Source organism: Antechinus flavipes, chromosome 5 (genome assembly GCF_016432865.1).
Source record: "Antechinus flavipes isolate AdamAnt ecotype Samford, QLD, Australia chromosome 5, AdamAnt_v2, whole genome shotgun sequence".
Classification (NCBI taxonomy): domain Eukaryota; kingdom Metazoa; phylum Chordata; class Mammalia; order Dasyuromorphia; family Dasyuridae; genus Antechinus; species Antechinus flavipes.
This window is the reverse complement of record NC_067402.1, coordinates 6197000-6222050: the sequence shown is the minus strand read 5'-3', so window position 1 is coordinate 6222050 and position 25051 is coordinate 6197000. Positions and strand designations below refer to the sequence as shown.

The following is a 25051-nucleotide window of genomic DNA, read 5'->3' as shown; positions in this document are numbered from 1 at the left end:
TCATTGTCTGAATATATGAATAGTCACATCTCATTTATCTGTCAGTCAGGTGACACAGAAATTAAAGGCCTGAGCTAGGTCTTGTGAAAATTTTAGTTTGAAGCCTGCATCAGACATTTATTCGATCCATGGCCTCACAAAGCCATTTAACCTCTTGATCTATTTCCTTATCTGCAAATTAAGGAGAATCACATTTGCCTTCCAGGGTTCTTGTAAAGATCAAATGACTTAAATTGCTAGGTAAATGATAGTTATCTGGTGTTATTTTTGTTGTGATGGTTATTATCTGACACTCTTGTCCTTTTCATAATTGTTAAATCTACTTCTGTTGCTTTGTTATGGCTTTAACTAATGACTTTTTCAAAAATCTGAAGTTTATCCTGCGAAGCAACAATATATGTATGTTGTTTTTCTGTGTTAATTTTTTTTTGATAGAACTTTCAAAGTGTCAATGAATTTTGTAATTCATCAAGGTAGTCGCTTATTAAATGAAAAGGATAACATTCCCTCCTCATCTTGCACATGTCTTATCCAGACTTCTAGCAGGGAGATGAATTGGAAGGCTTTTACAATAGTTGAGACTTCCCCATAACACAGGCAACATTTTTTGGTGAACACAGCAACCTTATTTTAATGCTTGTTTGATCTCATTCATCAAAAGGTCATCAAACAAAGTTATGTTTGTTGTTAAATATATCAAGGTTCCTGGTATGATTCTGATGTGTTCTTGAGAGACACCTGGGCAGGAGGAAGCCATTCATGTGTTGTTTATTTTCACAAAATAAAATAGAAATTCACATTTTTAAATTTGATGATAAGACAGTAGGCACATGGATCAATAGTTATTCACATTCTTCTGGTTACTTATTGCAGGGATAATGGAGAGAATTAGATTCATTTTTCCCCCACAACTTTCATCTCCTCCTCCCTTTCAGATACTTTGGGAATCAGTTCCTCAATTCTTTGAAAATTGGATATTGCCTTTAGTACAGACCTTCTTATTATGTATTCGATTTTATCCAGCTACTTTTCCCATATTCATTTTCTGTCATTCTATTTCTACTAAGATTGTCAAGTTAGCATTGAATTGTAATGGCATTATTACCTTTAATAACAAATAAAGTTTGTTATACAAATTTTGACACATGTATATTTTTTACATTTTCAGTCTATTTCTTACTCTTCACTTCAAATCCTTCAATGCCCTTGAGACAATTGTACTGCATTGTCCCTTACCAAGCTTTCTGTAAACTTTTATTTTGTTTTCACTGTTTGTGGCTGTTTTTGAGTCTGTATTACCAGTTGTCTTTCTCTATACTAGCCTTCTCTATACAATTCTACAAACTAATTTATATTCTATACCAGTGCTGTCTTTGCGCTATCTTATCACTTAACAAGGAGATCAGCTGTTTGCTGGACAAAATGATTTCTAGGACTTGATTTCTTTGTTGTGTTGATTGATTTACATAAGAACTTATTTAGAATATTGCAATAATCTGACATGATATGTATTATTTTATCCCACTTTTCATTTTCCAGCACTGTCATCTTGTTTATAATGCTCCATTTAATGTAGCATCACATGTCTCCTCTCATCTTTAGTGGCAGAATTTCAAATTTGGAAGAAACATTAATGACTGTCTAATATTAAAGAAGATCCCCATATTATTTCTAACCTCATGTGAATTTTTATCTTTGCTTTAACAAGTGTAGCCTGACCATATTGAACTAGTTAATTTGGACAAGATTCTTACATTAGTAACTAAATATTTCTTATTTGCTGAAGTTGTAGCCATTACTTTGTTTGTGAAGTTATTTGTTGCCCATTATGTGCAGTTACTCCCAACTCTCTCTTTGATAAGGAGAGTCTCATTGTCAGTGGGAGCTTTTTGTGATTTATTTTTATTTCCTTTCATTTTAAATGAATAAAAATAATCACTCCTTTCCCAATAAAAAAAAGAATGAAATATAACTTTTGCAATAAACATGCATATTAAAGCAAAATAGATTTCACATTTGCCATAGGGATTATCAAATTTTTATTTGAATCCAGGATCTCTCTTTTTTCTTTTTTTTTTCCTTTAGGGAAAGCATATCATGCTTTACCATTAGTTCTCTGGAATTATGGTTGGTCATTGTAATAATTAGCATTCTTAAATTTATCAAAGCTGTTTATCTTTATAATGTTTTACTTTTCTTTGTTTTCCTGAGTCTGTTCACTTCCCTATGTATCATTTCATACAAATTTTCTTAAGTTAATCTGAAGCTATCCCTTTCATTATTTCTTATATCATAATATATATTCATTTATTCATACACCCAGTTTATCCAGTCATTCTCCATTAGATAGGCAAACCCTTTCAAACCATTTTCTTTGTAATTATCACATATGAAAATCTTCCTAACATATATTGCCATGTATAACAGTCTCCTGGTTCTGCTCTTTTCACTTAGCATCAGTTCATGTAAGTCTCTCCAGGCCTCTCTGAAATCATCATGCTGGTCATTTCTTACAGAACAATAATATTTCATAACATTCATAGATCATAATTTATTCAGCCATTCTCCAACTGATGGGCATCCACTCAGTTTCCTATTCCTTGCCACTACAAAGAGGGCTTCCTCAAACATTTGTGCACATGTGGGTCCCTTTCTCCATGGGCAGTTCTTAGAAGAATATACCATGCTGCATAATAGCAAGTGATTGTGGTGAAAACTGGCAAGATCTCTGGGGTTCTCTACTAAAATCTGAATGAGAAAAACCATTTTGAGTTGGAGCAATCAAGAGAAGTTTCACGGGGGAGGTGGCACCTAGATGGGGCTAATCATAACCAAATGATGGGAAAGCACTTTGGAAAAGTGCACTTTCCAAAAATAGATTTCCTTTATCTGTACTTTTTGTTTCTCTGGTGGCCAAATCTGGCTAACTAGATGCTTATTCCAAGAGTATGTGACTCTTTGGTAATAGAAATCATGCAGCATGATTACACTGTGCCCTTTCCTTCTCGGAATGCCAGGCTTCATTCCACAAGATGCTTGTGCCCACACTCAGTCTGGCTCAGGCAGGCTTCCCCTCTTCTGCCTGATTGCATATGGTAGTCTAAAGTAATTTCAGAAGGAGAAATCATCTCGGTCTGCCCAACTGACAAAGTTAAGCAATGGCACCAATGAAGACGTGCTCCTCCTATGATACTTCTCTGGGGAAGCCTCACAACAGGGATGGAACAATTGAGGCAGGATTGCCAAAAAATAAGAAGTTTCTAATTTACTCCTTACATCTAGAAACAGCTGATTTGGCAACTAAGTACAAAAAGTAATTAGACAAAGTAAGAGACAATTAAAGAGTCCACTTCCTTCTCCTGCCTTGAGGCAAGATCAAGGCAAATCGGCTTCCCCAGACTTCCCTGGTTGTCTTTCCCACAAACACAAACCCCAGGAGGAAGTTTCTTAAGTCATTGCTTGCTGGGTTGCAAAAGATCCACCTCCTTGGGTAGTTCAAAGGAATATTTTCTTCCATATACCAAGGTGACATTTTGTAACTCTGTCTCTTGTCTATATTTACATCTAGTGTGTAGCATAGTGCCTGATACATAGTAAGAACCTCATAAATTCTGCTTCATTGATTCCTTTTCTTGCCCTAAACACAATTATTAGAGGGGGCCACTCTCTGGTTAATGTCAAAATGTCCCTAGTAATGAGACTTTATGTTGAGACTTTTGGATGGAGTGAATAGGAGTATGGAGAGGGACAGGCAGACGGTTGGTAATATTACCTGTGCCAGTAAGGAAGGATTTACAATATCAAACAGAAATCATAGTCTCTAGAATGACTCCGATTTCAGGTTCTTGATGTTACTTTCTCCTTCCAATACATTTCATGGTCCTTGACTGACCATTGATTTTGCAATCAGAAGACCCCATTCAAGATCTCCACTTTCCTGTCTACTGTCAAAGTGAGCTTCAACCTGAAGTGATGCCCTTCCCCTCTAGGCCTTGGCGGGCTGATCTGTAAACTCAGAAGGTGGTAATGGATGATACTTTTTTGCTCCAGATCCTAGGTTCCTTTGTGTCCCTGGGAACAATTAGATGCATTCACTCTTTAAATCACTGCTATAGTTCATTGAAGGAAACTGAGGGACTCTTCAACAAGAAGACCTAATTGGTACCTGGATGAGTGCCAAGGCAGTTGTGCCTTCAGGTCTAGGGATAGTGCTGAGGAGATCCGCTAGGGGGCCACAGTGGGGTAATGGTTTCCCTAATTTTTTAAATTAACACCCAGGAAATTAAACCATTTTGTAGGATGACTTATACGATCTGGGGCCCATTTAATTCTGTTCAACAACCATATATTTAAATCTTACTCTGCAGATTGAGGGTAGGAAGAAAATATACAAAATGCTTCTGCCCTCCAAAAGCTTTTTGTTTTACTGGGAAAATTGTTATTTTTCCTTCATTCTCAAAGGGGAACAATGTGGAGGTGGCACCATGACATGCAAGTGAATTGGATTTAAGTGAGGGAGAACTGGGCAAGGTCACCTGCCTCACTTCTCTGGAGCCATCTGGGGCCAATGGGCAGATATAGATCAGGACAACTGGAAATGACCCTGGATTCAATAATATCAAAACCTTGACTTTTTAAAGATAATTAAATAAACTTACTCAGGTAGGCTGTGCTTCAGTGGATGAAGCACCAGCCCTGAAGTCAAGGGGACTCAAGTTCAAATCTGTTCTCAGACACTGGGTGTGTGATCCTGGGCAAGTCATTTCACTCTGTCTGCCTCAGTTTCCTCATCTATAAAATGATCTGGAGAAGAAATGGAAAACCACTCCAAAATCTCTGCCAAGAAAACTCCAAATGGGGTCCTGAAAGGTTGGACACAATTGGTGATTCAACAAGCACAGCTAAATGTAAATTTTGAGAGCAAGAGAGAGAGCTCTAACAACTAGGACTATTCAGAAAAGCTTTTTGTAGATGGTGGCACATGAGCTGAGCCTTAAAAGAATGGGAATAGAGGTGGACTTGAGGAAGGAATGGATTCCAGGCCCAGGAGACAGTGGATGAGCAGGAAAGGAAAGGTCAGTGTTTGGGAACATCAAATAGAGCAATCTGGACTAAAGCACAAAGTGCCTGGAGGGCACAAATCAGTGGAACAAGTCAGGAAAGGAAGACTGGAGCCAGGCTGAGAGGGGCTTCTGCTGTCATGCTGAGCAGCATAGATTTATAGCCAGTAGGAGCTACTGAAGATTTTTGAATTAGGGACCAGCACTATCAGAGCTACACTGAATTGGGGAGCTAGACAAAGGATGGATTCTCCCAGGAGTGAAAGAAGGGCTGATGCTTTTCCCAGCTTCACATTCAGGAGGGCCAAGACTGTTTCCCTGTAGATAGAACCTAATCCTTTCTCACAGATTTTGAAGATGTTCCCACAGCACAAAGTCACTGTGCACACTCCCTGCATCTATGGCCAAGTGAGGATTTGTGGCAGGCGATCAACAGTGAAATCTGTGTAGAGTATATTAATTTGTTATTTGGAAAGGAAAAAAAAAAAAAAAACAAGATTCTTGGTCACCCAACGAGTGGGAGGGGAGCATGTCCTCCTGCCAGAAGCTTTCAAATGTTCCCTGTGCCTGTCATGTTCTCTGTGTTATTTGACTGAAGAAAGATGGAGAAGTTTAGAACTTTGTAAACCCCCAAGGAGCTGTCTTCATTATTGCTTATTAACCAGGCTGGGTAATTGATTTCCCTGGCATTTTAGCAGGGAGAAAAACAAAGGCAAATGAAAAGAAAGAAGAAATGAGAAGGAGGGTGTTAGACAGTGGCAATCTGGTGTGGGCGTAGCAGACTCCTGTGTGATTCACAGAACAGTCAGGGCGCGCAGACCAACTGCATCTTGTCTCCAGAGGCTCCGCTCAGCCCCTCCGAGGACCGGCTCCCCGAGCTCACTTCAGCTCGGTGGCAACGAGGAAGGCCTGGCTGCCCCTCTGGCTGGCTTGCTAGGTCTCACATGGGCTCCCATCTGGGGGCCTGACAGCCGCCACGTGGAGTGCTCCGGCTGGCATATCCCTAACAGACACCCATCCTAACAGCCAGCCTATAAAGCGAGGCACATTTGATGCGGGCTACAGCTGAAAGAATATGTTTCCATTCCTTGTCCATCTGTTCTTGGCAGCATAAATTTAAATGAGAGACACAGAACAAGTTTCATGAGAAATAAGCCTAAATCAGTTCTAGAAGAGCTGGGTGGAATCTCCAAACACTCAAGACAGAGAGGGGGCCTTGAAGGTTGGAGACTTGACAGAACAGTCAGGAAAGAGGGAAGAGGTCATTTCTTTTTCATAAGACTATTTCATGCCTTATTTGAACTTTAAAGTGAGAGGTTGGAGTAGGATCCCACATTATCTGGGGACAGACTCATTTCCAAAGAATTTGTTTTGGGCATATGTCTGCTTTGAAGGCCTTTCGCAAATCCACCAATGTTGACTACTGCCTACTGAAGCCATCTATTGCTAACAATCAATTTCTCAAATGTCCCATGATTTGCAAAACTGAGATACTTGCAGGCCGTCCACCATGGTCTCTATATATAGGGAGTATAGATATGAAGGTGTCCTTCCATTGAAAAGGGGAGGGACTATAAATATAAAATGTCCCATATTCACTTTCATACACAATTAGTTTTTTTTTTCTTTTAATTTCTTTGGATCAATTTTTTTGCTTTGACATAATCAAAAGCTCACTGGAAATGGCTATGATTCCAAACACACACATACACCAATAAAATGCAAAGGGAAGTAATATGGAATAAGTCAGAAAAGGGAGGTTACAGAAAAGGTGACAAAAGACTTTAAAAAGTCAATTAGAGGCCAGAGTGTTACTGTACTTCAGGAAAATGATGTGGCAGTAACTTGAGAACTGATTGGAGAAAAAAAGAAATTGGACTCAAAGAGACCAATGTGGAAACTATAGCTGTACTCTAGACAATAAATAATGGGTCCCTGAATTAAGGGAGTGAGTGTATTGATGGAGAGGAGTGAATAAACAGGAGATGTCAGTCAGGCAATAAGTTTAAGTACCTGTTATGTGCCAGGCACTGTGCCAAAGGCTAGGAATACAAAAAGTGACAAAAGACATCCCCTACTCTCAAGGAGTTCCTAGTCTGATGGGAGAGATAACAAGCAAATATATACAAATGAGCTACAAAAATAGGATTTTAAAAAAGGAAAGCTCTAAAATTGAAAGGGGCTAGGAAAGGCTTTCTCTAGAAGGTGGTATTTTAGTTGCAACTTGAAGGAAGCCAGGGAGCTCAATAGTCAGAATGCAGGAGACAAGAGAACTCCTAGCATGGCAGACAGCCTGAAAAAAAATGCCTGGAGGGGAGATACAGACACAGCCAGGAGGTCAGAGGATACACAACATGGATGAGTATTTGGTGGGGAGTTAATGTGCAAGAAGATTGGAAAGGAAGATATTTGGGGAGGTAGAATTGACAATGACAATTTATTTTAGAAAGCTTGAAATCTTTATATTTGGAGTTTAGACTAGACAGAAAGCTATTTGCAAATCTAAAATATCCTGATAAGTATTATTAATGTTGTATTATTGCATGGAAAATTCAAGAATATTAGAGTTCGAAGGGCAGCTAAATGATTCAATGGATAGAGTGTCAGGTCTAGAATCTGGAAGATGCATCTTCTTGTTAAAAATCTGGCCTAATATGCTTACTAGCTGTGTGACCTTAGTCAATCCACCTCATCCTGTTTACCTCAGTTTCCTTATCTTTAAAATGACCTAAAGAAGGAAATGGCAAACCACTCTAGTATCTTTGCCAAGAAAGCCCCAAATGGAATCATGAAGAAATAGACACAACTGACGAAACGAAAGAACAGAGAATGAGAAGGAATATTAGAGCTTATCCTAACCTCGCCCTCCTAACAATATAGGAATTCAAATTAATTTTGTAAAATTCCATTCATTCATTCAACAAGATTTCACTTAGTCCTCATTGAAATTACCATGCCTTCCATTCCCTGCTAAAGAAAGTATAATGGTTTCCTATGCTTCTAGGATCAAATACATATTCCTCTGATTGAAATTCAAAGACATTCAAGACTGATTGTATCATTTTTCAGATTCTGTTTTCCATCCAAGTATGTCTATTTTCTGTTTTTCTATGTTTCCCCATTTCCCACCTCCATGACTTTGCACTTCTGTATTCTATTCCTAGAACATACTCTTTCTTTCTGCTTGCTTACCTTCTAGAATCCCTAGAATTTTTAAAGATTCTGCTCCCCTCATCCATGAGGCTCATCCCTTTTATCTCTGTTACCAGTAACTTCCCCAATGGTTATTGGTTGCATTTACCTTGTCTGAATTTGCATTTACTTCTCTGTTCATATTCAACTAGACTAGGGAATGAGCTCACACACACACACACACACACACACACACACACACTCAAAAGAGAGAGATAGTTATATCTATCTCTCTATCTATCCATCTACCTTATATCTTAGAACAGTGTTTGGTCCATAGTAGGAGTTTAATAAATATTTATTGAATGAATGAATGAATAAACTGTAAATTCCCTGCTGGTACTAATTATCCTGCCAGACATGAAGCATTTTTTTTTGGGGGGGGATAGAATGTGAAAAATTCTGGTAATGATCGTAAAGCACTTTGTGAACCTTAAAATGCCAAGAAAAGACCAGCTATCATTCCTCCTTATCATATTCATCAGTATTGTTGATTGTCTGAATCCAGACTTCCCAAGCAATATTTCCTGATGATTGGGTTACCATGAAGGATATCTGAGTTGTTTCTTCTAACAAAGCCCTTTGCTTGGATTCCCTAGCAAAGAAGGCAAGAATTGGGCAATAGCCTATGACTGTCTTAACCCAGGTATTGTTCCAACTGTGGTTGTGCCAACAAAACAGGAAGCTGTAAGTCAGAGAGGGGCAGGGACAAGGAGCCTGTGATTCTATCTCCAGTTTCTGCTCTGTGTGACCTTGGATGAGTCCATCATGCTTTCTGGGCCTGAGATTCCTTATCTGTAAAATGAAGAACTTAGAAGAGATAATCTCTATGAATTAAGCAACAGAAATGGACCTCTCTGATAATGATGTAGTTGTATTATTATTATCGTAGCTTTTTATTGACAAAACATACATGGTTAATTTTTCAACATTCACCTTTGCAAAAACTTCTGTTCCAACTTTTCCTCTCCTTCTCCCCATCTCCTTCCCTAGATGGCAGGTAATCCAATACATGTTAAATATGTTAAAGTATATGTTAAATACAATATATGTATACATATTTATACAGTTATCTTGTTGCACAAGAAAAATCAGATTTAGAAACAAGGTAAAAATAACCTGAAAAGGAAAAAAAAATACAAGCAAACAATAACCGAAAGAGTGGAAATGCTATGTTGTGGTCCACATTCATTTCCCAGTGTTCTTTCACTGGGTGTAGCTGGTTCTGTTCATCATTGATCAATTGGAACAGGTTTGGATCTTCTCATTATTGAAGAGAGCCATGTCCATCAGAATTGATTTTCATATAGTATTGTTGTTGTAGTGTATAATGATCTCCTGGTTCTGCTCATTTCACTTAGCAGATAATGATGTATTTTATCTTCAGTTTTTACTGTTGAAACTCATGACTGTGGCTAGATTTTCTAATGTTGGAGATATGCACATATGCTATACACACATTTACACATCTTAGGAACTCACCTTTCACAAAGTGAGGTTATGTTTGTAAATCCCATTCCTTAGCAAAATCCTGTACAGTGCACGCACTTCACCTCCATTTTATAGATGAGGAAACTGAGGCACAGTGAGATAAAGAAATCACACAATCTCATGAGTGAGTAGTTGATAGAGAAACCAAACCCAAGTCCTCTGCCTCTCAGGTGAACACATCACCTACTAGGTCTTCCTGCTACTATTTTGTGATTAATATAGTTTATCAATAGATTCTCCTCCTGATCTATTTTCTTGGCATTATCAAGCTACTTATTGATATCATATGACTCAGAATCAATGGTGGATGGAGTCTCCATAGCTCATGGTCTCAGGTAAACTGGGAGTCATAAAAAAAGGACATTTTCGTGGTCCTCATTTCTTTCCCTTAGCCAGAGGATATTCTTTTAGTTTTAACCTCCATTTCCATGCTTAAATATGGGTGGATCTCCCTGGGGCAAGCAGGCCAAAATAGAATCTAATGGCAGGATTATTTATTTTCTTTCTGTTTCAGATCTGAGTGATCAGCTGTTGGAGGTGGTTGGTCTAGAAGGTGCCATGGAGATGGGACAGATTTACACTGGTCTGAAGAGTGCTGGCCGCCGCCTTGCTCAGTGCTCCTCAGTGGTTATTAGGTAATTCTCATTTCCTTTCTAAGATTCTATGTCCCCCATTCTCAATGGCCATCCAGTATCTGCCAGTGTGGCCAGTCCATCTTGAATGACCCAAGACATGGGTTGAAGGGAAGTTGAATTCTCTATAGAAATGGAAACCAGCTGTTGACTCATGGGCAAGAAATAGGAAGCATGAATCTACCCATGACTGTACCAAGCCTTCTTCATCATGGAGGTATCCATTCAATTCTCACCACTGCCCATCTTTCCTTTACTCCTAAAATACCAACAAAGGAGTGAGCAACAAGCTGTGATGCCTTGTTGATTGCTTGGCTGGGTTTCCATTTGTATCTCCAGCACATTGCTCAGTACCTAACAAACAGAGGGCACTTGACAAATGTTTGTTGATTATAATTATTAAGATAAAATGAAATATTAGTAAAGGTTGCTAAAATGTGTTCTATTACTTACTATTTGTGTGGCTGCAAGTCATTTGATTATCATGGACCTCAGTTTCCCCCTTTGTAAAATAATAGGCCTGAAATTGATGACATATGAGGACTGTTCTAGCTCTATACCTATGATGCTCATAATGTTAAGAAGTGCAATAATTCTAAAGTGATTTTCAAAGGTCAGGATAGTAAAATATCTATCTTTCTATCGAGAGATATATTTGTTCCTAGAAATAACTGATACTTAACCTGGAACCCCAGATTTAAAATAATAATAATAATAATAATAAAATAAAGAGCTGTTTAAAAGCTGGAAGGTTATACCATCCTTGACCAGGGGATGACTTCTGACAGAAAACCCAGGCTTCCCCACAAAGGATGAGTGGATAGCTTTAAGTAAGCTCATTTCCTGCCGGTTGGAATGTATCATTTCATCCAATGTCAACAAGAAAATTCAAAGCCCAGTTAAATAAGTAGGTAACAGGCAGGAAGTGCCATTCTGTTACAAATGAGTTGTTTTGTAGAAACTGGTTTGTAAGTTAGTTTCTGGGGATAAGGAAGACCTTGTCCCAGAGAAACATTGTTACCCATGATGCTGAGGTTCCCAACTAGCCACAGGGTCTTTTTGACCCAAGTTTGCTAGAAATTTAAAAAAGCCAGTTCAAAAGGACTTTGGGGTTCTCCTTCTCCATTTTCTTCTTATGCTATTGCTTTCTCCAGAGTGTTGCAGATACACAAATAGACCTTTTTTGTACTGGAATGGAATCCCTTTCCCCATGGCATTTTGACCACAACCACCATGGAGTCCTCCAGAAATCAGCCTAAGCAGTATGCCTTTGTCATGGGAGAAGTGTCCTGCAGAAGGGCATGTCCAAAAAGCTGTGACCAACAGACTCGAAATATCCTGATAGATGATCTCTCTCTAAAGAGAAGTGGGTATATATATGTAGATAGAGGCCAGGACAGGAAGAGCTAACACACACACACACACACACACACACACACACACACACACACACACTATGTGTGTGTATGTGTGTGTGTGTGTGTGTGTGTGTGTATATATATATATTATATATAATATATATATATATATATATATATATATTATAGATGTAAATATAAATGTGTGCCATGACTGACATCACATTATTTTTAGCATTTAATGTGATTTAATTCACCTTACTAGCATTATTTTATTCCTGAATATTCCCAGGTTATTATTTTAGTCCTATTATACATGTCTTCACTCACAAATATGTTCATATATATATGCATGTATATATATATATGTATCTATAGACACATATATAATTATGTGTTCATGTGTAAATATATAGATAGAGATATAAATATGCAAACATACCTTGAACGTTGCCCTGCCCTGATCTGAGATTCCAGCTGACCTCCTAGATTCCTCACACTTTAGAGGCAGCATCTTGTGGGGGAAAGAGTACTAAGAGTCCTGGCTTGGCACTAATTCTGAAGTTTAAGTGTCTGTTTCACCATGTATAGGATGCGTTTCCTCCAGAGTTATTGGGGAGGATCAAGAATCTCAGTAACAACTTTATCTAGACCCCATCAACAACTACTTAAGTGGCATCTGGAGTTGCTACCTTGGGTATAAATACTTAGATGCCATCAAGTCCAAACCCTTCATTTTAAAAATGAGGAAACTGAGGTCCATGGAAAGATATGATGTGCCTATAGACAAGTGGCAGTATTCTGTATCCACATTTGCTTCAGGTATTTTATGCTCATTTCTCCTCACCTTCTCCAGAGCCTTGATTTGACTCTTGGCATCCAGGCTCTCACTAAGACGCTCTTCAAATTGACTCTATTTTCTTGCTTACTTCCCCTACGTGGCATAGACAATAACCCTGTGATTTCATTGGTATAAAGAACTTACAGGTGAGAAAAGTCACTCCATCAATGTAGATAGATATGCTTTCTTCAATTCTGTTCTTAAAGAACTGCCTCAGGCACTGAAAATTATGCCTTGCATGTCTTCTAGATTAGAAACCACCCTTCTCATCCCTCTACTATGCTGCTTGCATCTATCGGAAATGAATTAATCCCCAAGGTCTGGGTTCTTATGTCATAGCCAACTGCTTTCAAGGATCACTGACTAACATGGCAGCCATGGATTGGCCAAGGCATCTCACCTGGTAGCAAGTCCCTTTTCCCTGGCAAAGGAAATTCATGACTTTGAGATCATGAATTTTACTGAGACAGCTTCCTCTCTGCCTCCCCACACTTTTTGAGGCTCCATCTTGCCTTTGACTTTGGCTATTCTTCAATATTTGTGTTACTAATAAAATGTCTCCTTCCAGGACAAGCAAGTCACTGCCAATGCAGATTGATGGGGAGCCATGGATGCAGACCCCATGTACTGTGAGTACTCATTGTTATCAGTAATTCTTGGAATAACAACATTGTTTATATTTGTTTGTGGAGTGGGAGGGACAGAGGTTTTTTTGAAGGGTTTTCAAAATAATTGATCCCTTCATTTGCTCTATTGCCAAATATGAATTGAGTTGTTTAGCCGCTGAAATCTTCCTTAAGTGTCTTTCTGTTAGATGGAGGTGATCCTGAGTAGCTCAAACCTAAGTGATAAGAGCAAAGATATAATAACTAGTAATTCTGGCCCCCAAGCAACTTCTGTTGGGAAGTGTGGGTAGAAATGGGTACAAAGTCAAGTAATTCCAGTGAGATATAGTTAAAATAGGAGAGGAAGTATTTCATGTTTCATCGCCCATCAAAGGGAGACTCTCCATTAGCCTGAGTAATGGACAGATAGATAGAAAACAAGATATCAATGTTTAAAATCCTTTGATTTTGAGAGAAAATGTGGTGCAGTAGAAATGTGACTGTTCTTCAAATCAGAAGCTCTGGGTTTAAATCTCTACTGTGTATTAATAATTTTTCTACATGGCCTTGAAGAAGTTATTTAGTTCATCTGTGCCTCACTGTCAAGTAAGTGAAGGGCTTTCAGTAGTTCTGACATCCATTCTTAGTAGGAGTTGTGATTTTGTATCTACATTTGCTTCCATTATTTTATGCTTATTTCTCCTCACTTTCTCCAGCAAGTCTTCTTCCTCTCTTCATGAGTGGTTAGATGCATATCACTACTGCCATTATATTAAATTTTATCTATTTTTCTAGAATAAGTGGGACAATTAACACACTCTATAAATGTAATGTATCCCACTTTGCCTGTGCTTCTTGAGCACTCTTTTAGCTTTTGATTCATCTTCCCATTCTGGAGAGGTATACAGGGATGAATTTTCTAAGTCTGGAAAAAAAATAAGTTCTGCATTTCTCCAGCCCATTATCGTGATTAAAGAAACCTTGAAGTAGCATGATCTCAATGGAACTCTCTGGTGTTCTTACAAGAACATAAGCAGTGCCACAATTCCCAGGTGAATTGAGATGTACTTGAACTGACATCTAATTTTTGAAAGACCACTCTGAAACTATTTTAGAGTCAGTCTAAAACTCATTTTTCTTTCCTTGTGGAATATATAAAATGGAAAAACAAAGTATCCTTGGTTTTCTCCTCAAACACTGAAACTGAATGTGATCATTTTAAAATACCTCCCATTTTTAAGCTATCCATCAAGCAGAAGGCTTTGGACAGAAAAAGGACCAAACTCTAAAAAGGGTCCCATGAATTCAAGTGTTCAAAATGATTTTAGCTGAAGTGCTCCTGAATTCCACCTTTCCCAGGCAAACTTCCTGATAATTGTCCCCCATCCCATTCCTTCCAAATCCAGCTCATGGTTGTAGAGTCACTACTGGGGTCTAAAGGGATCGTGAGAATCCTGTGTCCACTCTGTACCACAAGAATTGGAGGTCTAGCATTTGAAAGGACTCCAGCAGCCACTGAGTCCCCACTTCACTATTTTATAAATGAGGAAACTAAGGTCCAGAGACATGAAGTACCTTGCTCAGGGAAACAGAACTAATCAGTCTCTGAGGAGGACTTTGGACCCAGGTTCTTCTAATTTTACATTTAGGGAATGTTTCCCCCTTCATAATTTTATAACCAGAATAGACCATTCAAGCAAGAATGCAGAAAATTATCTTTAGACTCATAAGTACAGTGTGGTGGTGTTGTTTCTCCTTATTCATTAAGCAATTCATTAAATGAGCACTTTTTGAGTACCTGAGTCAAGTGTTGTGCTGAATGTGGGGTATCAGAATGATAAACAATCCCTGACCTCAGTGGGCTTACATTCTACTAAAGGGAAATAACATGAATATATGAGAGGAAATACCAAACTATATACCAAACTATACACCAAGCAAACACAGATTGATTTCAAAGGGCATTCATAGCTGTTGGATGGGAAGGGAGGCTTTCTTCAATCTGCCACTTGAAGTGGCAAAGTGGCAAAGTTCCCCAACTTTGACATACAAAGACTTCTCAACCAAGAGATCTTACTTTGGAGTCAAAGGATCTAGCCTAAGATCCTATCTCTAATACTATTTTTTTCCTGAAATATTGAGCAAAACACCATCCATGACTCACATTTTCCTAATCTTTAAAATGAACTTTGATTAGCTGCCCTTTAGTTCATTGACTTCTATCTTTCCTTGGGGATATAAAGGATTATAAGAAGGAGAAGGAGTCCAAGACTGTTGGTATCTGAAAAGAATCTGAAAAAGGCAGAAAGAATCTAGAAGTCAGAAATAATGGGATTGTGTATAAGTATCTCCTCCCTACAAGTTCCTTCACTTTCCTGGGTATCATTAGGCTATGTAAACTAAATGTCAGAGGTGCTCTCCAAGGTACTTCATGAATTCAACACCTTTGTAGTGCGTAGGAAAAAACCAAGCCCCTAGAGGCTTTGGAAAGGGATAAAAGAGATAGTTGTCCTTCTCCAGCTGCCCCACTTCAAGGAAGCAGGGATTGCTGGTTGATTACACATTTGGACCAATGAAATCACCTCTAGAGTATTTAAAAGCTGTGGCATTTCTCCCCACCTTCCCAATTTGCATTTCTTTTGAAGAGCAGACATTATTGATATCCTCCTTTCAAAAGGATTTAATGTCACAAACCCCTTTTTCTATGGTGTCTTCTATCTACAAACCAACCATCAGCCAGAAGTTCATCTCTCTCTCTCTCTCTCTCTCTCTCTCTTTCAATGTATATAAAAGTGCTTCTACGTACACTTTAGTTAGATGATTCCCTAAGCAGAGACCATGAATAGTTGAGGAAAAAACAATTCTCATTATCAACAGTCTCATTCTTTTTGATCCAGGATAAGGGCTTCAGCACTGGAAGAATTTTCTTTCTTTACTGTTGTTGTTTTTTTATTCCTTTTTTAAATCTTTTTTTTTCTTCTTACAAAATACTAATATTTTCACTTTCTATTTTCATAGTTAATGATTTGAATCTAGCTCTCATGCTCCACACTTAAATCTTCTCTACAGATCAAACATTCAGAGCTTTTTTTCCCAGCCAACTTCATGAAGTAGGATTTGTAGACCCCCTCTTCCTTCTTGTCTTCCACTGGGTACCTTTTATTTATTATTGTATTTCCAAAAATGTGACAACTATCCCCACACATACCCCTGAAAACTATTCTCTAAAGAAGGATAAAATGGTATCATCATCTCTTAAGTCCTGGAAATGACACTTTTCATAATGTAACATAAAATTTCTTTAACTTTCTTAATTGTCATATAGTAATAGTTAATAAATACTAGCTATCATCCGTATTCCAGGAACTGTGCTAAATATTTTCTAATTATTATCTCTCTGCATCTTTATAAGCACCCTGGGAAGCAGGTACTGTTATTATCCCAATTTTACAAATAGGAAACTGAAATAAGGTTAGCTGATTCATTCCTGATGTCCAGATAAAGAGTTCTTACCCTTCCCTTTCCAGCTTTTACTTTTGAAGTTAATTTTTAGAGCCCCCTTTAAACTTATTCCAGTTAAAATTCACTGGACAAAATGGGGATTTAACTAACTGAAGTTTTTCTATGGATTCTGATTCTGTCATCCAGTTGTAGTAAGCCATTCTTCCCTGGTCTATAGATTAAGTCCAATCAACAAGCCTTTATTAAACACTTATTGTTTGCCAATCACTTTGTTAAATACTGGGGATACAAAGAAAGGGAAAAACAGACTCTATCTTTAAGGATTACTCCAGTTGAAAAATCTACATCTATAATCTGTATAATCTGTGGACTTTCTTGATGTAACATCCACACCTTTAAAACAATAGTGATGATGAAGAAGATTATGATGGTGATAGAGGTAGCATTATAGAATACTCTAAAATTTGAAGGGCGATTTACAAACATTATCTTGTTTGAGTCTCCCATTAGCCATGGGAGGAAAGTGCTTTTATTATTTTCCAGATAAGGAAACTGAGTCAGAGAGGTCAAGTGATTTTCCTGGATTTATATGTCTAGTATCTGTCTGAGGCAGGATTTGAACTCAGAGCTTCCTAACTCCTTTTTACCAACTACTTGTCTTGATGACTTTATCCAAGTAGGGTTTTTATAAGTGCATTTTGAATTAAATGTCCCTTGGTTATCACAGATGTTCATGGAATGGTTCCAAAAGAACCACTAGGAAAGTAATGATCTACAAGAATCCCACAACCCACTGTTTGGCTTACTTGTGTCAAGCTTTGTGAGGACTTTGTATAGGCTGTTAGATGTAGAGCCTTAGATTCATTCTTGCTGTGTCTACACTTTCCAAATAGGGCCCAGTGCCTTGGCCAAGGTCACATACAGACTGTCCTAGCAAAGCCCCGTGCAGCCAAGCACACTTCCTGCTTTACTATACAATGAAAGCCCTGAACAAAAATCCCATACAACAGATCACATTACGTAATAGGAGCACAGCAAGACTTCCAGGTTGTCATTTTTCTTAGCCAAGACCTGTAAGCAAATAACTTGGGACATCTTTCTAAGTGTCTTTTCTGAGTAGGCTTGCTGAAAAGATGCATACTTCAGGCACTCCTGTGCCTGGCAGTGACCTGCTTGTAACAGACACTATATTAGTAAGGAATGTGCTAAACAGAGATGTTTAAGTGGGTTAGCCTTGATGCCGTGGAAAATCGGTGGTGGAATTGGAACCATTTCTAGCCTACTTTTCCAATTCTGAACCTGCCATAATCCTGTTCCACTTGGGGATTTGAGGGGAAGAGTTCAGTGGAGGCTGAAATACAACTTTACAGATGGCTTCTGACATGCATGATGGTGAGTTTCGGAGCACAGGTGTAATGTTGGCAGTCAAAATTTTTTGAATCAGGGCATGGTAAACCAGCCCCTTGACTCCTCTTACCTTCTCATCTAACAGCAAGCCTGGGCCAAGAAGCAAAAGCTATCATGAGGTGAGAAGGTTGGGATTTGTTGGGATGGTCTTTCAGAACACAGGGAGCGACTGCTGGCTTGCCAAGTGAGACAGAGCAAGGGCTGGGGAATGGGAGAGCAAGTGAATGCTTAAGTAATAGATAGAGTATTGAAAATCAGCTAGGTTATTACTGGTTTCTGCCTGTGCTTTATTCTTTGTATAGGTGAGTATTGCCTTTGTCTTCCTCCTCCATACCATATGCATTTTATAATGAGATTTTCAGATGTAATAAAAGAGAATACCTTGATAAGAAGTGTCCAAATCACAGATAGATATGATGGGAGAGAGAAAAACAGACAGTGATCAAAGGAAACACATTGATCTTTGGGCCATATAGAAAGAGTTCGGTTTATTTAACTGTAATGCTGAAAAGATATTCTAAGGTAAACCTACTGAGAGTTAACAGTAAATGATCCTTTTATGATGAGCTCACTTGCCCCACTCTAGCCAGAGGCCATGGAAGATGTTGGGTCCCTTTTCTTGGGATGTCAGTTTTCATAGGGAACAGTGGTTAGAGAGATGATAACCATCCAAGGGCTTCAAGAGAAATTGACCATTGTGTACATGTTCTAGGGAGAAAATGGGAGGGAAGCCTAGGACCCAAATTTATTTTTATTGTTGTCTTCTTCATCTTTGACCCTTCCATCTCCTTCCTCCCCTCATTTCAGATTTCTACCAATTCTTGTCTTCCAGACCTTCAAAAGAATACCCTTTGTCCTACCTTCAGGGTCTTTTTTCCATGCCTGCTCCCAACTTAACATCATATCTTACTATTATAGCCTCCCAAATCCTTATCTGGCTCCTGGCTTTCATTTTCCCAGTGTCTCCCTTCCTCAGAAGTGTTCAATAGCTTCCCAGTAATATTCAGTTATATAAAGGTGCTTGAACCTAGTATTCAATGCCCATTCTTTACTTAGTGTGAGACTCCCTTTTCTAGGTTTACCCCTTACTGCTCATTCTTCAAGCATTCTCTATTTCAGCCAAAACATTTTAATTCCTGTCTGATGTGCTCATAGAATTGGTGCTAGAAGAGATTAGCTCATGAGGTAATAGAGAGGAAATAATATTTTGTTTTTCTTTTTGTCTTTTTCAGTTCAAGGCCTTATTCTCTCTCTCTCTCTCTCTCTCTCTCTCTCTCTCTCTCTCTCTCTCTCTCTCTCTCTCTCTCTCGTTCTCATTCAGAGAAGATTATAGCAGAATTATGATTAATATTGGGAATATTGTTATAGTATCCCAGGTGGCCTTCTTGACTCTGAACTCTCTCACTTTCAATCACCTTCCCCACATCTCAGAAAGGGATCTTTCCTAATATGTGGCAGGACCATAAACACCAGGAGGCTCCTGGCAGTTCTGAGAGCAAAGATAAATGCATCTACTGGAATTGAAATTTCTTCACAACATTGTCCCAACCTACTTCTTTAGACATGTTATATATCACTTTCCTTCACACACTATGATGCATCCAAACTCCCATTTTCATGCTTTCTAATAGAAAATATTCTCCTTTTGAAGTGACCACCCTGTATTTCTAGCATGCCCTCTCTTTTCTTCCTCAAAAAATCCCTTATTTCCTTCAAGATTTAGCTTGAGTACCCCCTTTTACATCAATCATTCCCTCTTTTCTTTCCACTGTCATTTTCTCCAAAACTCCCCTTACTAATTTTTATGTATATTGCATATATGCCTCCACATGTATATGGGGTCTCCCTAAATTAAAACCAAGCCTCTAGGAAGGAGTTTTTTTTTTTTTAAATACATGCAAAGATAGTTTTCAACATTCGCCCTTGCAAAATCTTATGCTCCACATTTTTCTCCCTCCTTTCCCCCACCCCATCCCTAGAAGCAAGTAATCCAATATGTTAAACATGTATAGTTCTTCTAAATATATATCCACATTTATCATGCTTTACAAGAAAAATATGATCAAAAAGGAAAAAAATGAGAAAGAAAAAAAAAAGCAAGAAAATAACAAAAAAGGTGAAAATACTCTGTTGTGATCCACATTCAGTCCCCACAACACTCTCTCTGGGTACAAATGGCTCTCTCCATCACAAGTCTATTAGAATTTACCTGAATCCCCTCTTTGTTGAAAAGAGCCACATCCATCAGAGTTGATCATCACAAAAAGAACTGATCACAAAATCTTGTTGTTGTGTACAATGCTCTCCTGGTTCTACTCACTTCACTCAGAATCAGTTCATTTAAGTCTCTCCAGACCTCTCTGAAATCATCCTGCTGACTGTTTCTTATAGAGCAATAATATCCCATTACATTCATATACTATAATTTATTCAGCCATCCCCCAACTTATGGGCATCCATTCAGTTGAAGAAGGCGTTTTTATCTCGCTATTGTCTTTATACCCTAATCTCCAAGGAGAGTGTCTGGTACACAGTACGTGATTAATAAATAACCTACCCAATGGCCTTTTCATTTTTTTGGTATCTTAGCTTTTTTTTTTTCACTTTATAAACTCTGCAATCCAGTGGTGCTGACCTCCTAACTGATCCTCAGACCAACTCACTCCATCTCTTCCTCCTGGCATTTCACCTGGCTAGCCTTCATATCTGGATTCTACTCTCTCCTTGTCTCATTCTCCTAGTTCCCTTCAAGTTTAAGCTAAAATCTCACCTTCTAAACTTTCCTAACCCCCCTTATTCCTAATTCCTTCCTTCTGATGCTTATTTCCAATTTCTCTTGTTGGCACAGAATTATTTGCATATTATTTCCTTCATTTAACTGTGATTTCCTTGGGAGCAGGCATTGACTTTTGTCTCCCTTTGTCTCCCTAGCATTTAACACAGTGCCTAGCACTTAGTAGGTGCTCAATAAATATTTATTAAATAACAGATTGACATCAACTGAGCAAACATATATAAAACGCTTTGTAAATATTGGAGCATTAAAACTAACCCTTTCCTTATCTCCCTTAATCTTAGTTCCTTCCATTTGTGACTTTGCCCATCATTCATCTCTTGCTCATAATCATTTGCATGTTATTACCCCCATTACACTGTGAGATCCTGGAGAGTTATTCTGTCTTTCTTTCTTTGCCCAGCATTTATCACAGTGCCTGACACCTAGTAGGTATAGAATAAAAACAATCTAACTGACTACTAGTAACAACAACAATTGCAATATCAACAGTGGTAGTGCTATAATGAAGTTGGGGATAGATATCAGCTCCCCTGCTCTAGAACAATTGAGCTTTAGTGTTATACAATAAGATTTCATTTGGCTCTCTTCTATTGGACATAAAGTTTGTCCACTTTTTTTAAGGTTTGGCCAAAACACTGTTGAAATTCCCACATTTCCTTTTGATTTTTCAGTATCATTTAGTATGATCCTTTGTTTGATTGAGGCCCTAATATCGGTTTTGAGTTGTTATATATCTTATGTAATTAGTGAAAAAATGAACTTCATCCGAGCTCATCTCAACAGGGATGGATAGTGCCGTGTCCATGGGCTCACCTTTTCCCTGACAGCTCCATTAATTGTAATGAATCTTCAAAGACCCCCGTGTTGAACTGATTAACTTCTAACTTCATGAAACCATTTTTTAAAAAATTCATCCACTTCAGCGTGCAAGAACAAAGCTGAGTTTTGAGAATTGGATAAGAATATTCTCTCCTCATTACAACCTATGTAGCATTGCTAATGTAACACTGACTGACTTGGTAGACACGCTGTTTTTTTCAAGAATCTTAAGCTGCTAAAACAACTCAATTTAGAGGGCAGGGAAATTAGAGGCAGATAGAGAGTTCAGTGCAATCTGTGGGCAAGACTAGAGAATGAAGTGGAGGCAGCTGAGACCTTACCAGCCCAATAATTTTCACCTTCCATGTCCTGGACTATCATTTTCCCACCAACACGAATTCCTTTCCAAAAGAAAAGACCAATTTTGTTTTCTCCCGATCCTAAATCATAATTTTTGCCTCTCATTTGCTGAGAAGTAATAAATTCATATAACTAACTCCAGAACATTCTCTCCAAGGCTTCTCCACCATCCTAACCCCAAATTTTAGAAGTTCCTACATTTCCTAGTCATTTTATTTTTTTCTAGAGCAACAAGGAAGAGAGAAGTAGCAGCAAAGAAAGCAAGGGAACTTAGAGAAAGCTTGAGTGTAGATCCTAGCTCGGGACCACGAGGCCAGTCTGCCGGTTGTGCATCCCAGCCCTCTGCCTTTATGTCCTCCGAGTCCATGGAAAGTGTTTTATTGAGCATTATTTGGTTCATTCCCCAGATACTCAGAACGTTAATTATTTTTGTTTACCTGTGCATAATTTTTCCTAATTTCCCAGCAGTTGTTGTTTTTATAATTGACAATGCAATTTGCTGCATGTGTGCTTTCTGCTTCCAGACAAGGGTGCCAGGATGGAATGCACCCATCTCACCATGATTTCAGGCAGTTGAGAAAAGAATGAGTTGTGACTAATTTCCAATTAATTTGCAGTGGTTACAGGGGAGCCAAACAATTGCACCTACTAATTAAAATGTAAAAGATTCCAGAGTGTCATCTTCAGGTGTCTGTGGAATAGACAATTTCCATTTGAGTTCAAGGCGGGATCTTGAACAAGCTGGAGCCTGACAGCTCTATTAATTTAAAGGCTCCCTGATACCTATTAGTACAAAACATGAAAAAAAATACCATTAATCATTTATTGTAATTTTGCAGCTCTGTCATTTTCTTACTATGTTAAAAATTATGATGACACCATAATGTTCTCTACTCTACCTAGATGGCAGGGAAACAGATCCCACGACTTAGGAAAGACATCAGAGTGCATTATTAGAGCTTAATTAATGCCAAACTGATTAGATTGGATTGCATTTTGCACAATAATATTTTAAAGATTTTTTTAAACTGTCATGTAAAATCCTACTCCAAACGTTATGTTTACAATTAGACTAATTTATTATTGCCCTTCATTTTTATACATGACGATTTAAATATTTTCACATCAACTTGAATAGTTCCTTTTTTCCCAGCACCTCAGTTCTTAATTGCTGGGTTCATTACTTCTATTTCAGAAAACATCTGAGTTGTGAAAGAAGGACCAACAGTGTTTTTATTGGTCTCGACTATGTTAGACACACCAAGTCACACCGGGGCATGATTTGTCATAACCTTAAAGGACAAACATTTGCTGTAAGAAATATAACTGCAACATTACAGCCATAACTATAATTAAGATATAGAATCCTAGCTTTGCCCTCAGGAAAGGAAATTTAGAGCTCAAAGAACATCCTCCGTGAGCGTATTTCATGCTTTGTCTGGCCTCACCTCCAGAGTGATAGCCATGGTGTCCTGATACTTTGGCCTGGATCACTTCCTTTTCTTTCAATAAAAACACACCTGAGTCCTGTCCCCATTTTCCCACTACCAGCATGTCCTTTAGTTACATATTCCTAAGAAATATTAGCTTCCCTACCTCCCTAATACCATCTACTTCTACTTGTTTCAAGTATCAAAATGGCTAATCTCACCTTGATTCAGCCTATTAACTAATAGCTCCATACAATTTTTTATGGTGAAATTTATTAGGATCCTTAAAAGTTCTCTGTCTCCTCAAATCCCAGAGCCAGGGACTATGATAATCTGTAAAGTGTCTGGAGGAGGATGACCAGAATGATACCCTGGAAGTCATTCATAAGAAACAGTTAAGGGGCTGGGAGGATAATTAACAAAGAAAAGAAAAGTCTTAGAGAAGCTAAGATAGCTATCTTTAAATTTTTCTGAGACATCCTTTGGAGAAAGGATTAGATTTCTTTTGTCTGGCTCCATGTAATCTAGAAACAAGGTGCCACATCCCTGGATCTCCCTGATGTTGTGTAATTATTCCCCACAAGGTGGGATGAGGGAGAAGGAACACAGAGTAGGACCTAAGTCCTCTATTCACTACTCTCTATAATTTGCCCACTCCTTTGATTGCACATCTGAATAATGGTTCATGACCTTAGGTATAAGTATTTGAGAATATGCCTAATACCATCTGTGCTCTTTAAAGTAAAGTAAAGTGAAAGTGATTGCCCGCAGAGACCATAAGCGCTCTATTGTCCAGTCTGCTCAGAAAAGGTCTTTTGGTTCTCTGACAATTGCAAATTCCATTTGGATAGTGCATTCCTTATTTTAACTCCTAGCACCTATCCAAATGTCTTATACATGGTAGGTGATTAATTAGTGTTCATTTGGATTGTGTTGGATCTTCATGACAATCTTTTGCACTGGATACAAGAAGAATAATAAGCTCCCTTTTAAAGGTAAGGAAACAGATCCAGAGAAATTATATGACTTGTTCTTGGTTATACAGTAAATGGAAGAGACAGATATTTAACCCAGCTACTTCCTCACTCCAGGTCTAAGAACCTTTCCACTATAGCAGATAATATTTCAGACATGATATTCAGGTTAATGGAGTAATCATGTAATTGCCAATTATTCAAGAATGGAGGAATACAATAAAATTTCCTTGCACTGAAACTGTAATAAACATGATTTAATGTTTAATATGTTATTTTTGAGGATTCAGAAGGCACTTCGTCATTAAGTGGTGTCTTCGGGGTTTCAGAGTAATATCAATTGCCATTTTTTTAGCAAATTTGATACATTACAGGTTAATTGAGATTTCTAATTGAGAAAACAACTTTCAATGGATTATAATACAATGATTTAGTCACAGGCGAGAAATTGTTAAAGTAAATATATGAATTAATCTATAGGATTAGAGAATATTGCAATCAGAGGGCACAGTACATTTCCGATCAAATCCTTTCTTTTTGTAGGTGAGGAAACTGATATTCAGAAAGAAAGAAAAAATATTACTCAAGTACTGAGTGATAAAATTAGGATTTGAACCCAAATA

The 25051-nt window shown here is 38.1% G+C and overlaps 1 protein-coding gene across 2 annotated transcripts in view; it reads left to right on the top strand.

Annotated features, from left to right (window-relative positions):
• The window catches only part of DGKB (diacylglycerol kinase beta), a 683215-nt gene that overhangs the window by 648769 nt on the left and 9395 nt on the right, over positions 1-25051 (top strand). For both annotated transcript variants that reach the window (XM_052000688.1, XM_052000687.1), the window contains 2 exons: positions 10258-10378; positions 13143-13203. In XM_052000688.1, coding sequence (XP_051856648.1) covers positions 10258-10378; positions 13143-13203 — 182 coding nt within the window. The remainder of the gene's footprint in view (positions 1-10257; positions 10379-13142; positions 13204-25051) is intronic.